General features: G+C 68.0%; 4 protein-coding genes across 4 annotated transcripts; 2 read left to right on the top strand and 2 right to left on the bottom strand.

Annotated features, from left to right (window-relative positions):
* Nucleotides 1–455: 455 nt before the first annotated feature.
* POLR3GL (RNA polymerase III subunit G like) lies at nt 456–2716 on the bottom strand. The gene is made up of 7 exons (XM_032204536.1): nt 2597–2716; nt 1528–1657; nt 1384–1452; nt 1228–1284; nt 1052–1125; nt 826–939; nt 456–741 (listed from the first exon to the last, which is right to left on the bottom strand). The coding sequence occupies exons 1-7, from the start codon at nt 2714–2716 to the stop codon at nt 655–657; spliced, it is 651 nt and encodes a 216-aa protein (XP_032060427.1). The 3' UTR covers nt 456–654.
* Nucleotides 2717–5140: 2424 nt separating this feature from the next.
* ANKRD34A (ankyrin repeat domain 34A) lies at nt 5141–8246 on the top strand. Its single transcript, XM_032204517.1, has 2 exons — nt 5141–5280; nt 6166–8246. The coding sequence occupies exon 2, from the start codon at nt 6368–6370 to the stop codon at nt 7736–7738; it is 1371 nt and encodes a 456-aa protein (XP_032060408.1). The 5' UTR covers nt 5141–5280; nt 6166–6367; the 3' UTR covers nt 7739–8246.
* A 2471-nt stretch (nt 8247–10717) lies between these two features.
* Nucleotides 10718–12689, top strand: LOC116499802 (gonadotropin-releasing hormone II receptor-like; the record flags this gene model as incomplete). The annotated part of the gene is made up of 3 exons (XM_032204652.1): nt 10718–11209; nt 11319–11523; nt 11778–12689. Coding segments are annotated over 3 exons (1239 nt in total), but the record flags the coding sequence as incomplete, so codon positions are not given.
* A 563-nt stretch (nt 12690–13252) lies between these two features.
* Nucleotides 13253–15334, bottom strand: RBM8A (RNA binding motif protein 8A). The gene is made up of 6 exons (XM_032204653.1): nt 15253–15334; nt 14432–14491; nt 14216–14293; nt 13844–13980; nt 13590–13726; nt 13253–13346 (listed from the first exon to the last, which is right to left on the bottom strand). The coding sequence occupies exons 1-6, from the start codon at nt 15317–15319 to the stop codon at nt 13301–13303; spliced, it is 525 nt and encodes a 174-aa protein (XP_032060544.1). The 5' UTR covers nt 15320–15334; the 3' UTR covers nt 13253–13300.
* Nucleotides 15335–16319: the final 985 nt, after the last annotated feature.

The raw sequence follows: 16319 nt of genomic DNA on the forward strand, positions 1-16319 counted from the left end.
GGGATTCTAAATTGTGAGGGGACCCCAGGGGGATTGTGAGCCCCCCCCCTTGCTGCAAGGGTCCAGCCCTGGAAGGGGACAAGGAGCTGAGCCCCCCCCCCCCCTTTATTTATTTTTTTTTTTTATCCCCCCCCCAATCCCAAAAAGTTGGAGGCCGCAGGACGCAAAAAGAAAAAAACCCCGATTTTAATCCACCCGAATCGGTAAAAAAGCTCCAAACGTTAAAAAGCTGTTAAAAATTGGGGGGGGGGGGACACACACACACACGACGTTTTCCCCCAAAAGGGCACGGGGTGAGCTGGGGGGGGGGGGGGGCACGGTCACCCCCCCACCCTAAATCCAAACGCAGCCCATTAAAAACCGCCCCCACGCCCCCCTCCCGCAGGGGTTGGGGCCCCCCAGGACCCCCAAACTGGGGGGGGGGGGCAGCGGGGTCACCCCCCCCCCCCAAAAAAAAATCCCATCCCGGGGGGGGGGGGGGGGCACCCAGCTCTGCGGCACCCATCCCTGGAGCACAAGTGCCACCTGCCGGCCACCCTGACTGGGAGCACTGGGAGCACCAGGATGGGGGCAGAATGGGGATACTGGGACCCCCACCAAGTGGGGGGGGGGCTTGGGGGGGTCGTGGGGTCCCCCAAAACCCCCGGGGGGGGGTCAGTAAACGGCCTCGTCCATGTTGTCGTCGCTGTCGCCGCCGAAGTCCTCGCCGTTGTCGAAGTAGGACATGATGTAGTCGGTCTCCTGGGGGGGGGGGCGAAGAAAAACCGTGAGACCCCCCCAAAAAAAATAAAAACACCCCCAAAATTCTCGCCCCCCCCCCCCCACCTCCTCGTGCTCCTCCTCGTCGTACTCCTCCTCCTCCTCCTCCTTGCCTTCCTCCTCCTCCTCCTTCTCCTCTTCCTCCTCCGAGGTCACCTCCTCCTCCTTCTTCTCCAGGCTCTGGGGGGGGGGCGCGTTCAGCCGTGAACCCCCCCCAAAATGCCCCAAAATGCCCCCCCCCAGAACTAAATTTGGGGTGGGGGGGGCACGTCGGAGCCTTCGGCCTCGTTACCTCCAGCTTCTTGATGGCCTCCTCCTTGTCGAGCGCCGCCCGCTGCTTGGCCTTGGGGACGAGGACGGTGGTCCCTGGAGGGGGGGGGGGACACGGGGGGGGGGGCAGGGGGAGCGTCACCCACCCCGGAGGGGGGTCACACACACAAATATGGGGGGGGGACACGGGGTACTCACGGCCCTTCCGCAGCCTCCGCACCCGAATCTTCAGCTCCCGCGGCAGCCGCCTCCAGTCTGGGGGGGGGGACGGGTAAAAAGGGGCTGGATCAGCCCCCCCCAAACCCCCCCGATCCTAAAAAAGCCCCCCCCACCCCAAAAAAAAACCCCAGGGACCTGGGTTCCAATCGATGGCGCCGTCAATGGGGTTGGAGACCTGGTACTTGTCCGAGTAGCGCTCGATGTCTGCGGGGTGAGGGGGGTCTCAGCGGGGTTTTTGTGGTCGGGGGGGTCCCTAAATCTTCCCCCCCCCCCCGGTACCTCTGCGGGGTGCCCCGGGTTTGATGAAGTAGGGCAGGTTCCTCATGGCGCCGCGCAGCTCCTGCTTGAGGGCCAGCATGTACTCCAGCTCCTCGCCCCCCGGCAGCGGCACCGGGCGGTACTCCACGGGCTGGGGGGGGCACGGGGGGGGGGGGACCCCGGCTGTCACCCCGATTGTCATCCTGCTTGGCACCCCAATTGTCACCCCAACTGGCACCCTGATTGTCACCCTGACTGTGACCCCACCTGGCACCCCAATTGTCACCCAGACTGGCACCCCAAACGTCACCCAATTGTCATCCTGCCTGGCACCCTAATTGTCACCCCAATTGTCACCCTAAATGTCACCCCAACTGGCACCCCGATTGTCACCCCCATTGTCACCCCAAATGTCATCTTGCTTGGCACCCCAATTGTCACCCCAACTGACACCCCAACTCCCACTCCAATTGTCACCCCGCCTGGCACCCCAATTGTCACCCTGACTGGCACCCTGATTGTCACCCCAACTCTCACCCCAATTGTCCTCCTGGCACCCCACTTGGCACCCCAAATGTCACCCTGCCATCCCAACTGTCACCCCCAGTTGTCACCCCCACTGCCGTCCTGTCACCCCACTTGTCACCCTGACTGTCCCCCCGACTCCCATCCTGTCCCCCCAGTTGCCACCCTGTCACCCCAACTGCCACCCTGTCCCCCCCGTTGTCACCCCGACTGCCATCCTGTCACCAAGCGTCACCCAAACTGCCACCCTGACTGTCACTCTGTGCCCCCAGTTGTCACCCCAAGTGTCACCCTGTCCCCCCAGCTGTCACCCTGTCACCCCGACTCCCATCTTGCCCCCCCAGTTGTCCCCCCAGTTGTCACCCCAACTGTCACCCTGTCCCCCCAGCTGTCACCCGAACTGCCCCCCCAATTGCCCCCCCAACTCCCATCCCCCCCCCTTGTCACCCCGCCTGTCCCCCCGACTCCCACCCTCTCCCCCCCCAAGTTGTCCCCCGGGGGGGCTGCGCGCCCCACTCCCGGGTTGTGTCCCCCCCCCTCCCCCCCCAGGCCCCCCAAAACTCACCGGGAAGAGGGGGGAGGGCTGTAGGGTGGGGGGGGGCAGCGCGTCCCCCTTGCCGATGCCCACGGCCTCCACGTTGAAGGTCAGCTGCCCGCGACCCCGACCCCGGCCTCGACCCGCCATGGGGGGGTTGGGGGGGGGCACGGAGCCCGGGGGGGGCTGCGGGGGGGGCACAGAGCAGGGGAGGGGGCGGCCGGGGCAGGGGGGGGCAAGGGGGGTCAAGGGGGAAGCCTAAGGGAGAAGGGGGACCCCTAAAAAGGGATATGGGGGGGGGCAGCCCTAAAATGGGATATGGGGGGGGAAGCCCTAAAATGGGATATGGGGGGGGCAGCCCTAAAAGGGTATGGGGAGGGCAGCCCTAAAATGGGATATGGGGGGGGGCAGCCCTAAAATGGGATATGGGGGGGGCAGCCCTAAAAGGGTATGGGGGGGGCAGCCCTAAAGGATGGAGGAGGAATGGGATGGGACACCCAAAAAGGGCCATGGGGGAGCAACCCTAAAGGGATATGGGGAGGTAATGGGATGGGGCACCCCTAAAAAGGGATTGGGGGGGGCAGCCCTAAAGGAACATGGGGGGGGGACACCTGGAAAAGGGATATGGGGGGGTAATGGGATGGGGTGCCCCTAAAGGGATATGGGGGGGCCCTAAAGGGATATGGGGGGGGCAGCCCTAAAAAGGAAAGCCCTAAAAAAGGACGGGGGGGCACCCATAAAGGGATAAGGGGGGGCCCTAAAGGAATATGGGGGGGGAACGGGACGGGGCAGCCCTAAGGGGATACGGGGGGGGGGGCCCTAAAGGACACGGGGGGGGCCCTAAACAGGCACGTGGGGGGGGGGGGGGAACGGGACGGGGCCCCCCCTAAGGGACACAGCAGGCCTGGGGGGGGGGCGGGGCCCCCCTCATGGCCCCGGGGCCGCTCCCCCCGAGGCTCGGCCCCCCCCGGACCCCCCCCCGAGCCCCCCCCCCCCGGTGCCGGTCCCGGGGCCCCCCCCCCCCGCTCCCATGCTCGGCCCCGTACCTGCACTGCGCATGCGCCGCGGCGCTACGCGCGGCCGGGAGGGGGGTGAGTACGGAAGGGCGAGGGCCGCGCTGATTGGTGGGAGGAGGGGCCAATCGGAAAGCGGAGAGGGAAAAGGGGGCGGGGAAAGGGGCGGGGCGAGGGGAGATGAATGGGGCAGGGAGGGGATGAATGGGGAGGGGAGAGGGGGGGTGGGGGGGATGGGGGGGATTGGGATTATGATTAGGATTGGGATTGGGGGGGATTGGGGGGATTGGGGAGCGATGGGGGGGACTGGGGGGGATTGGGGGGGATGGGGTGAATGGGATTGGGATTGGGATTGGGATTGGGATTGGGATTGGGATTGGGATTGGGATGGGATGAATGAGGGTGTGGGATGGGGTGAATGGGGCGGGGTTAAAATGAATGGGATTGTGATTGGGATTGGGGTGGGGATTGGGACTGGGATTGGGACTGGGACTGGGATTGGGATTGGGATTGGGATGAGATAGGATGAATGGAGGGGTGGGATGGGGTGAAAGGGACGGGAATAGGGTGAATGGGGATGCGGTGAATGGGGATGGGGTGAATGGGAGTGGGATTGGGATGGGATGGGATGAATGGGAGGGTGGGATGGGGTGAATGGGGCAGGGATGGGGTGAATGGGGATGGGGATGGGATGGGATGGGATGGGATGGGATGGGATGGGATGGGATGGGATGGGATGGGATGGGGTGGGATGGTGGGGGTGGGATGGGGTGAGTGGGGCAGGGATAGGGTGAATGGGATGGGGATGGGGTGAATGGGGGTGGGATTGGGATTGGGATGGGGATGGAATGGGACAGGACGGGATGGAGACTGGGACGGGATGGGATGGGGACGGGATGGGGATAGGGATGGGATAGGAACGGGATGGGATAGGGCTGAAGGACACCTCAGTAGTGGCTGTAGGGCCAGAGACCAGGCTGAAGACATTGATGGGAAGAGGAGCGGGCACAAGGGGGGGGGGGGGCTCCTGCCCCCTGCCCCAACACCGCAGCCCCATGGTGCCCACCCAGCTGCCCCACAGCCCCGGGGCGCCTCAACCCCACAGCACCGCTGCACCCAGCCCCGCTCACCCACCCCCCCCATACCCATCACCCCACACCCAAAACCCTACAACCCCCCAGCCCCCAACCCCCCACCCGCTGCCCCCCACCTCCCCGCCGCCCCCCAACCTCCCACCCCCCAGCCCCCAGCCCCCCAGCCCCATACCCCCCGGCCCTTCAGCCCTCTCCCCCTTAACCCCACTGCCCCCCAGCCCCAAACCCCGCTGCCTCGTGCCCCCCCAACCCCAAACCGTCGCCCCCCATCGCCCCTTTCCCGTCGCACCCCCGCGGGTTCGGCGCTGGCTCCGCCGCCGCCGGGTGATTCATCCCCAACCAACCCTCCCCGCGCCAGGAGCTGCCAAAAATAGGGATGCGGGGAGAGCTGATGGGGTGTGTGTGTGTGGGGGGGGGATTTATGGCCGGGGGGGGTGTGTGTGGGGGGGGATAAACCCTCCAAATAACCTCCCCTGCCTCCTTCCCCCTCGCTAAAGCCGCGGCCGGCCGGGATGGCGGCCACCGGGAGACGGCTCCGGCGCCTCCATCGCCCCCACCCCGGGGACCCCCCCACGGCGCTGGGGGGGGCCACGCTCCGGTTCCCACGGTAACAGAGAAAGGCAGGGATGGAAGGATGGGGAGGGGGCTTTTTTTTTTTTTTTTTTTTTGGGGGGGGTGGGTGGGAAGGGGTCTCCCCCCCCCTCCAAAAAAAAAAAAAGGGCCGGGATTGTGCAGCCCCTAAGCACCAGGCCTGGGTTCGGCGTCTTGCTGGGGGGGGGCCGCAGCAGCCAGGCTTGAAAATGGGGATGGGGGGGGGAAATAAAGAGGGGGGGGGGGTGGTTTTTGGGTTTTTTCCCCGTTTTCCTGGCTGGCCGGAGAGCTGAGGATGAGCTGCAGTAACCATGGGAACCGGGCAGGCAAGGGGATGGGGGGGGGGGGGGGCACGGGCAGGGGATTTGGGGGGTACGGGGAGGGGATGGGGGGGATTAAGGGGATGGGGAGGGGATTGGGGGGGATTAAGGGGATGGGGAGGGGATTGGGGGTGGGATTGGGGGTACGGGCAGGGGATGGGGGGGGTTGGACAGGGCTGGAGGGGGGCACGGGGGGATACAGAGCACAAGGAGGGGGTGCAGGAAGGGGGACGGGGGATTTGGGGGCTGTGGGGCTGCAGGTGGGGGCCTGGGGGGGGGGTAGAGGGGAAGGGAAGGAGGGGGGAGGAAGGGGGCCCTGGGGATTTGGGGCCGGGGGCACCGCGCGGGGGGGGTGGGCACAGCCCCAAGACGACGGCACCGGGGGCAGCGCGGTGACACCGGGGTCACCTCCCCGGGAACCGTCCCCTCTGCAGACCCCACAAGTGCCCCCCCCCCCGAGCCTGAGCATCCCCACGGCCCCGGGGGGGGGGGGGAGCACGGGAGGGGGGCATCTCCCGCGGCAGCTGGGGAAACTGAGGCAGGGAGCGGGCTCAACATGCGCCCCCTCCTGCCCCCCCCAGGGCCACTCCACGTCCCGGCACCGCGTCCCCCTGACGCCCTGCGAACGCCTCACCCCGCGTCCCCCCGCCCCGAGCGAGCGATGCTCCAGGAGCACCCCGACCCCGCCGCGTCCCCCCTGCCATCCCCGCTGCCCTAGGAGGGCGATGTCGCTCTGGGCACCTCGGCACCACCGCGCTCCGTCCCGGTGGCCCTGAGCGTGCCATGCCCAGCCCCGTGCGTCGCCCACCGGGGCCCGCGGCGCCTCCCGGTTTGGCCATGCTGCCCGCGGACGGCTCGGCGCTGCTGCGAGCCGTGGCCCAGGGCAAATTTCGCCTCACCCGGCTGCTGCTGGAAGGGGGAGCCTACATCAACGAGGGCAACGCCGCCGGGCAGACCCCGCTGATGGCCGCGTGCCGGGCGCGTTACGCCGACCCGCTGGAGCAGCCCCGCATGGTTCGGTACCTCCTGGAGAACGGCGCCGACCCCAACATCCCCGACAAGACGGGCAAGACGGCGTTGATGCACGCCTGCGCCGAGCGCGCCGGGGCCGCCGTGGCCGCCGTGCTGCTGGCCCACGGCGCCGACCCCAGCGCCCGCGATTACGCCGGCGCCTCCGCTCTGGTTTACGCCATCAACCGGGGCGACCGGGAGACGCTGCAGGCGCTGCTGGACGCCTGCAAGGCGCAGGGCAAGGAGGTGATCATCATCACCACCGACACGTCGCCCTCGGGCACCAAGACCACGCGGCAGTACCTCAACTCGCCCCCCTCGCCGGGGCTGGAGGAGAAGCGCTCGCCGGCGCTCTGCATGTCGCCCTCCGACATCGAGGTGCGCACGGCGGCCTCGCCGGCGGGCAGCGAGAAGGAGGAGGAGCGGGACGTCTTCCGCTTCCCACCACCACCACCGCCGGCTGCCGTCGCCACCGCCGCCGTGCCGGAGCCCCCCCGAGCCCGGGTTCGGCCGCTCAAACGCCTCAACTCGGAGCCCTGGGGGTTGGTGGCCCCGGGGGTCGAGGCGTCGCGGGTTCCCCCGGAGCGTTTGGCCCCGGGGCTGGAGGGGCTGAGCCTCGGCACGCGGCCCCGGCGTCACAGCGTCGAGGGCAGGGAGGCGGCGGGGTTGGCGGGGGCGGCTTGGGCCGAGCGGGTGCCCCCGGCTTGCCCCCAGCCCCTGGCCCGGCGCAACACGGCCCCCGAGGCGGCGCGGGTCAAAGCGGGGCGCCGCGAGCCCCCCGACCCCGAGGCTTGCCCCTGGCCCCCTTCGCCACCCCCCTCGCCGGGGCGCGGGCGGCGATGCGCGGCCTCGGCCATGCCGCTGCCGACCCCCGAATCCCCCCCCGGTGCCCGGCGCCGCGCTCCCGGTTTGCTGGAGCGCCGCGGCTCCGGCACCCTCCTGCTGGAGCCCCTGGCTTCGGGGCGCGCCGGTTTCTTGCCCCCGCTTCACGCCGGCCCGCACCCCCCCGGCCCCCGCGGGCTCCCGGTTCCCGGCTCGCCCAAGGGACGCCGCAAGCTCCTGCGCCGCCACTCCATGCAGACGGAGGAGATGCGGCTCCTGGCCAACTTCCAGAGCGCCCTCAGCCTGGAGCCGGGCACCTAAGGGTGCCCACGGCCTCCCCGGAGCGGTGCCCGCAGCGTCCCCTTCCCCTGCCCACGTGCGCCGGCCCGGAGGGGGGTCCCGGTCCCGGTCCCGGCTGCCGTGGGGACACCCCGTGAAGGGACCCTGCTCGTGGGTGCCGTCCTCTCGCCGTGGTGGCCGTGAGCCTGCCGGGGCAGCGGGGGCTGTGGGAACGGAGACCCTGACGGCACAGGCACCCGCGGGGGGGCTCCCCGGGCTGGCTGCTGGCAACGTTCACCCTGAAGCCTACTGACGGCTGCGGGGGGGGGGACCCGAAAAAAAACTCTTCCCTCGCTGCCGCTGGCAGAACCTTTGCACGTCCGGCAGGAGCTGGCACCCCCCCGGCTCCCTCGCATCTTCATCTTCATCTTCATCCCGCTCCTTCCTCCCCCCCCCCCCAGCACCGCTTCTCCCCGTGGATCTCGGCGGCAGCAGCCGACAACCGGACCCCACCTCCTGCTTCTCCCCCCCCCCCTTTTTAGGTCCAGCGTTTTTTGGGGGGGGGGTCCCCGCTGGCCACACGCTGCTCGGGGCTGGGCGCGCTGAGCAATAACGGCCACGGGATGCCCGTGCCCCAGGACAGCCCCTTCTCCTTGGGGGGGGGTCTCCCCCCTGGTTTTTGGCCACAGGGACGCCCCCTGCGTGCTGGGGGGGGTCCCGGGGGGGAGCGGGGACGGGGATGGGGCCACGCTGTCAGCACCCCCATGAATAAAGGCCTGGCACGGCTCAGCCCGGGTGTGTGTTTTTTGGGGTCGGGGGGGGGGATGGGGTTGGTTGGGGGTCGCCCTGAGCCCCCCAGGGGGCACCCAGTCCCTGCCCAGAGGTGTCCTCCCGAGGGGGCTGCGGGGTGGGGTGGGGGGGCAGCAGAAGGGGTGCCAGCACCCCTGGGTGTCAGCACCTCTGGGTGTCAGTAGAGCTGGGCACGGGGGTGCGTGGGGGCTGCTCATCTGGGTGCCAGCACCCCTGGGTGCCAGCACATTTGGGGGTCACATCTGGGTGTCTGCACATCTGGGCACACCGGGGTGCACGGGGGCTGCATCTTTGGGTGCCAGCACCCCTGGGTGTCACCACCTCTGGGTGCCAGCACCCCTGGGTGCCACCACCTCTGGGTGCCACCACCTCTGGGTGCCAGCACCCCTGGGTGCCGTGGTGCACAGGGACCACTCACCCGGGTACCCACACCCCAGGGTGCCCAATTCCTGCACCCCTGGGTGCCCGCACCCCTGGGCAGGGGCTGCGTAAGGACCCACAGGGGGACGTTTGGGGTGGGGTGGGGGGGTTCCCTGCCCCTACAAACACAGCGTGGCTGCAGCAGAGGGGCCGCTGCCCCCCCCCCAAAGACCCCCCCGGGGCCACGGCAGCCCCACGGGTGGGCTCGGCTCAGCTCCAGCCGCGACGGTGCCAGGGGGAGGCAGGGGGCAGCCGGGACCCCCGGCGGGGACCCCAACCCCAGGGGGGCTTTGGGGTGGGGGTGCAGCCCCCCCCCCGCCCCCCCAGGGCTGTGTGGGGGGGTGTGGGGAGCCCGCGGCCTCCCGGTGAGGCTGAGGCTGGGGCTGAGGCTGAGGCCGTGCCCGCAGCGGGAGGCTGGGCTGAGCCGGGCGCTGGCGGCACCGGCTGCGGCAGCACTGCAGAGCGGTACCGCAGCGGGGCTGGGCTGGGGACACTGCCGGGGGACACTGCTGGGGCTGGGGACAGCACCACGGGGAGCTGCTGGGGCTATTGGGATGCTGCTGGGGCTACTGGGACGCTGCTGGAGCTATTGGGACACTGCTGGGGCTACTGGGACGCTGCTGGGGCTGGGGGGACACCGCTGGGGTTATGGGGACAACACCACGGGGTGCTGCTGGAGCTATTGGGACACTACTGGGGCTCTGGGGACACTGCTGGGGTTGGGGACAGCACCACGGGGCACTACTGGAGCTACTGGGATGCTGCTGGGGCTACTGGGACGCTGCTGGGGTGATGGGGACAGCACCATGGGGAGCTGCTGGGGTTACTGGGACACTGCTGGAGCTCTGGGAGCACTGCTGGGGCTGGGGGGACAACGCCACAGGGAACTGCTGGGACTACTGGGACACTGCTGGAGCTATTGGGACACTGCTGGGACTCTGGGGACACTGCTGGGGCTGGGGGGACACCACCACGGGGAACTGCTGGGGCTCTGGGGACAACACCACGGGGCACGGATGGAGCTCTGGGGACACTGCTGGGGGGCTCTGGGGACACAGTCATGGGGCACTGCTGGGGGTATTGGGACACTGCTGGGACTCTGGGGACACTGCTGGGGCTGGGGGGGCACCGTCATGGGACACTGCTGGGGGCAGAGCTGGCAGCGGGGTGGGTGACAGCACCCTGGGGACACTGCTGGGGACCCAGGGACAGACGGACCCGAGGGGGAGCAGCACTGGGGGGGGGGGGGCTGCACCCTGGGGGTGTGGGACAGGGGTGGCAGCAGCCACAGCCCCCCCCCATGCTGCCGGGACCCCCTGCCCTGCCCCAGGGTGACCAGGGGGGGCTCCCCCACCCCCTGCAGGGCCCCCGCGGTGGCTGAGGAGGAGGAAGGAGGATGAAGGACGCCCACAGAGCACCCCGGGGGTGCTGAGAGGAGGTGATGCCAGCGGGCTGGGTGCCCCCCCTGGCCCTGCTGCACCCGGAGGGCTCCTCGGGGTGAGCTGCAGCACCCTTGGGTGCCCCCAGAGCCCGCGGGTGCCCGGCTCCTTTATGCACCAGCACCCCCACGTCCTGGGTGGGCTCCATCATTTGGGGTCCCCCTGGGGGCTGAGCCCCGACACAGCTCGAGGCAGGGGAACAGGAGCCCCCCCAGGAGCCCCTCGAGGAGCCCCGAGGATGCTCAGCACCCCCCCACCCCCCCACAGCACCACCACCACCCCATCCCGGGGGGCTCACCCCCAGCGCGGCCCCCACCTCCCATCCCCATCCCAGCCCCAGGTGGCAGCATGAACGGCACGGGGGGCAACCGGAGCTGCGGGGGGGGCGGCGGCGGAGGCGAGGAGCCCCCCCCCTCTGCCCACCTTCTCCACCGCCGCCAAGGTGCGGGTGGCGCTCACCTGCCTCCTCTTCCTCTCCTCGGCTTGCTGCAACGGGGCCGTGCTCTGGGCGGCCGCCCGGGCCCCCCGCCGGCGCCCCCCGCCCCGGGTGCGTTTGCTGATGGCCAACCTGGCGGCGGCCGACCTGCTGGTGACGCTGGTGGTGATGCCGCTGGACGCCGCCTGGAACGCCACGGTGCAGTGGTACGGGGGCGAGGCGGCCTGCCGGGCCTTGATGTTCCTCAAGCTGGCCGCCATGTACGCCTCGGCCTTCGTCACCGTCGTCATCGCCCTGGACCGCCACGCCGCCATCGTCACCCCCTTGGCCGTGGGGGGAGCCGAGAGGAGGAACAAGGCGATGCTGGGCGCCGCCTGGGGGCTCAGCGCCCTGCTGGCTTTGCCGCAGGTGGGCGAGGGCTGAAGGGACACCGGGGGGGGGGCGCGAGGATGAGGATGAGGATGAGGGGGAGGAGGAAGGCGGCTGACGGCCCCGCGTCCCCTTCCCTTACCCGCAGGCCTTCGTCTTCCACACGGTGAGCCGCTCGCGGCCGCGGCGCTTCGTGCAGTGCGCCACCGTGGGCAGCTTCGGGGCGCACTGGCAGGAGACGCTCTACAACATGTTCACCTTCGCCTGCCTCTTCCTGCTGCCGCTGCTCGTCATGGTGCTCTGCTACGGCCGCATCCTCGCCGCCATCTCGGGCAGGATGAAGGAGGCCGGCGGTGAGCGTGGGGGCTCCGCCACCACCTTTTTTTTCCTCTTTTTATTCCCTTTCTTTTCCTTTTTCTCCTCGTTATCACCCCGTCCTTTCTCCTCCTCCCGCGCCTCGTTCACCTTTCCATCACCTTTCCATCCTCAGCATCCCCAAACCCTCCGTCCCTTCATCTCCTCCCCACCTCCCCAGCTCATTACCCGTTAATTAACCCTAGAAACCGCCTCCTCCTTCCTTTTTGCCTCCTTTTTTTCCTCCCTGCAGCCTCCTCCCGGGACTTCCAGCTCCGGCGCTCCTCCGACAACATCCCGCGGAGGGCTCGGATGCGCACGCTGCGCATGTCCATCGCCATCGTGCTGACCTTCATCGTCTGCTGGACCCCCTACTACCTGCTGGGCCTCTGGTACTGGTTCTCCCCGGAGATGCTGACCCGCCAGAAGGTGCCGCCGGCCCTCAGCCACATCCTCTTCCTCTTCGGCCTCTTCAACACCTGCCTGGACCCGCTGGTCTACGGGCTCTTCACCGTGCATTTCCGCAGGGAGCTGCGGCGCGCCTGCCGCTGCGGCCGCCGCCGGCAGGAGCAGGACGGGGGGGAGGCGGCGCTCACCACCGGCTCCTTCCGCGCCTCCACCGCCGCCGGGAGGGCCGGGAGCAGCTTTGGGGGGGCCAGGAGCAGTTTGGGGGGCACCAGGAGCAGTTTTGGGGGGGCTGGGAGCAGTTTGGGGGGGGCCGAGAGGCACGAGCTGGGGGTGTTGGGTGGGAGGTGCGAGCTGTGCCGCCGGCGGACGGTGGAGAGCTTCATGTGAGGGGTGGCACCGGCGATAATCTCGGGGTCTTTTCTCAGTGGGGGCTTTTTTCGGGTCTGGGGGGGCTCCACGGGCACTTTTTCCCCTCGTGGGGTGGGGTGGGGACGGCGCAGGCGCACCCCCCCGGTTGGGTTTTCCTTCCAGCCCCGCGGCAGCCAAGGGTGGAGCAGCACCGAGTTGGCCCAGGGGTGTGAGGAGCGCCAAAAGAAAGAGTTCTGGGGCAGAAATTCCTTCCAGGACACTGCAGGAGCTCCTTGGGGGGGGGAAAATAACAACACCCGACGTGTACACGGCTAAAAACGCGGGGAGGAGGCAACAGCAACGGAGCCAAGGCACACAGGGAGCGAAATAAAGCGAGTTTTTCCCCAAATGCTTGCACAAGAACCCAGCTTGCTCTGCCGGCGGTGACGCCGCGCTGCCATCAGCTGATTTTGGGCAGAGGAAACCTCAGCGAGGAGGCGAGGAAAGGAAAGGGCTCAGCCACGGCTTCCGAGGATGTTTAATTAAGAACAATTAACGAGAGAATCGTACGTAAAAGAGGAGTCGCTCCGAAGGCCGCGAGCGAACGGAGCCACCGGGGTCAGGAACCCCCTCGGGAGCTTTCAGGAAGGTTCGTCGGGGAATTAGAAAACTTCTCTCCCAAAGAAGAGCGGCCCGGACGCTCGGGCTTCCCGAAATGAAACAACCGAGAATTGTTAATTAAAAAAAAAAAGACAAAAAAAAAAAAAAAACACAAAAAAAAAAAAAAACCCTCGTGGAGTTTGGTAAGAAACTGAGCTCCGGGGGCTGCGGCCACCACAAAACGCGTGGAGGAAACCCCCCGGGGAGCTGCAGGTGCCCCCTCCTCGGGGCACCGGGGCGGCCCCGCGGGCAGGAATTTGCCGCGGCCGCTCCTCAAACGCCCGGTCCCAAAACCCCCCCGCCCCTCCCCCAGCCTCCCAGCTCCCTCCCAGTAAGACGCTGGGCGGCGACTGGGATCCATCACCGGCGCCTCCTGTCCGGGCTCCTGCTCCGTCGGCGGCCGCCCCTGGAAGAGAGGCGAGGGCTCAGGGCCCCTCTTGGGCTCAGGGGGGATTTATTTTGCCCCCCCCATGGGCAGCATCTGCCCCCAGGGACCCGATTCCCTCCCCCCAAGGTTTTGGGGGTCTTCGCCCACCTCCTGGGGCTCCCCCCCAGCAGCACAACGGAGCCCAGTGAAACTTCACCGGGGTCGGGAGGAATTTTGGGGGGAAAAAAAAACGGTTTTGGTCCCGCCACGGAGCCCCCTCACCTTCTTTTTCCTTTGGGGGGGCCCCTGACGAAGCACCAGTCCACGCTGATGGGCTGCCCCATCAGCTCCTGCCCGTTCAGCCCCTCCATGGCCGCCTGCGCCTCCTTGTAGGTCTCGTACTCCACCAGGGTGTAGCCCTGCGGGCGGAGGGGGAGCCCAAAATTGAGGGTGGGGGGGGGAGAAATCAAATCCCCCTCCCCCAAAATTGAAGGGGGGGGGGATAGGGAAGGGGGAGGAGGCGTGGCGGCGCCTACCTTCAGGTACCCCGTGCGCCTGTCGAGGTTGAGGTGGATGTTTTTGATCTCCCCGTACTCGGCGAATTTGTCGTGGATGTCCTCCTCCGTCGCCTCCTCGTGGACGCCCGTGACGAAGAGGATCCAGCCCTCAACCGCTGCACCGGGGGGGGGGGGGTGGAAAAGAATTACCGGGGGTGGGGGGCACATCCCATTGAAAAAAAAAAACAAAAAATCCAGCTGGGAAGCCCCGGGGGGGATGGGAATGTGGAGAATGGGGACGGGAGCGGGGTTTGGAGCAACGCTGGGGGCGTGAGGTGAATCCCAGCGGGGTGGGGAAGGGCTCTAAGACCCCCTGAGCCCCCCCCCGAGCCCCCCCATCCCGGTACTCACATCTCTGTGGGCCCGGCTCGTCGCCGTCCTGCTCCACGCTGTCGTAGTCCTCACGCACGCGGGCCCGCGAGCCCTCCTCTGGGGAAGGGGAGAGAGAAAAAAAAAAAATTGGGGGGCGCTGCCGGCACCGAACTCACCGAAAAGCCGTGAAACAGCCCCAAAATTGAGGCTGGGGGGGGGGAGGGAAGGGGAAAGCGGGTGGATGCCGGGGCTCACCTGAGCCGAAGCCGCGTCCCTTGCGCTTCTTGGCCTTCTCCTTCAGCTTGTGGATGCTCTCTGTGGGGTGGGGGGGTGGTGAGGGACGGGGCTGTCACCAGGGGACCGGGGGGGGGAAAACGGGGAAGGGGGGGACACGGGGGAAGTGATTGAGGCATGGGGGGATGGGACTGGGAATGGGAGCAGGATTGAGACCAGGACCGGGATTGGGATCAGGATCAGGACTGGGACTGGGATCGGGATCAGGATCGGGACCGGGATCAGGACTGGGACCAGGTCCGGGATCAGGACCAGGATCAAGGCCAGGGACCGGGACCACAACCAGGTCTGGGACCGGGATTAGGACTGAGACCGGGTACAGGACCGGGATCGGGACTGGGACCAGGATCGGGATCAGGACCAGGACCGGGACCGCAACCAGGATGAGGACTGGACCGGGATCAGGACTGGAACCAGGTCCGGGACCAGGACCAGGATCAGGGTCAGGACCGGGACCGGGACCGGGATTAGGATTGAGACCGGGTCCAGGACTGGGATCTGGACCGGGACCGGGACCAGGATCGGGACCGGGATCAGGACTGGGACCAGGATCGTGATCAGGACCGGGACCGGCACCAGGCCCAGGCCCAGGCCCGGTGCCGGCAGCAGCGGCCGAGCCCCGAGGGGCCGCAACCGGGACACGGAGAGCCCCGAGCAGGCCCCGAACGGGCCCCGCCACCACAGCCCGGGCCGGGAGGCGCCCCCCAGACCCCCCCCTCCACCCCCGGCCGGCCCCGAAGGGAGGCAGCAGCGGGCGGGGCCCGGCCCCGAGCCGCCCCCACCATCGCCATCCTCGTCCATGGCGAAGTCCTCCCCGCCCGCCTCATGCAGGTCCAGCACGTCCGCCATCTTGCCGCCTTCCGCCCCGCCACCGCCGCCGCCGCGGTGCACGCCGGGAAGAGCGCCGGAAGCGGGGCCTCCGAGCGCCGCGGCAGCAGGGCGCCGCCATGTTGGGAAGGGAGACGCCATGTTAAGAGGGGTGGCGCCATCTTGGGGAGGGCGCCGCCATGTTGGGAAGGGCACCGCCATATTGGGGAAGGGTTGGCGCCATTTTGGGGAGGGCACAGCCATGTTAGGAGGGGTGGCGCCATCTTGGGAAGGGCACCGCCATATTGAAGAGGGCGCTGCTGCCTTGGAGAGGGTGGCGCCATCTTGGGGAGGTCAGCGCGGCTCGTCCCGCCCCGGCAGCCATGTTGGGAAGGGCGGGGGGTGGCTGTCCCCCCATTTTGGGGCCGTTACCCCTAAACCCGGGAGGGGGGCAACGGGTGGGACCCCCCCCCACTGCCCCAAATCCCCCCCCAGCGCGCCAAAAATGTCACCTCTGACCCCTCCCCTGCCCCCCCGAGGGGCCTGGGGACACGATGGTGGCCCCCAGCCCCTCACGGCCCCCCCAGCAGGGCACAGAGCCAAGCTCTTTTTGGGTTGATTTCCCCCAGAAACGGGGCTTCTGCGAGCACGCCGCGGCCACGTCTGCACCGCTGGCCCTCGGCCCACCCGCGAAGGTCGGGTCCTGCCCAAAATGCTGAAAAAACAGGGAAAAAACAGCAAAAACGGGGGGCAGGAGGAGATGGCGGCTGCGGGAAGGGCCTGGCAGGACACGAAGGGGGGCCCAGAAGGGGGAAAAAGAGGTAAAAAGGACAAAAACAAGACAAAAAAAAAAACAGGCGAGGGCCAGGCCTGGCTGCAGCCCCAGGGTTGCAGCCTGGAAAGCGTTTTCGCAGGCGGAAGAAAAGCTGGAATTGAAGAAAAAAGTTGGAATTGAAGAAAAAAGCAGGAATTAAAGAAAAAAAAAGCTGGAATTAAACGAGGACAAATGTGGCTTTAGCGAGGAAAAGCCCAAAAAAAGAGG

Source organism: Aythya fuligula, chromosome 28, assembly GCF_009819795.1.
Source record: "Aythya fuligula isolate bAytFul2 chromosome 28, bAytFul2.pri, whole genome shotgun sequence".
NCBI classification, from domain to species: domain Eukaryota; kingdom Metazoa; phylum Chordata; class Aves; order Anseriformes; family Anatidae; genus Aythya; species Aythya fuligula.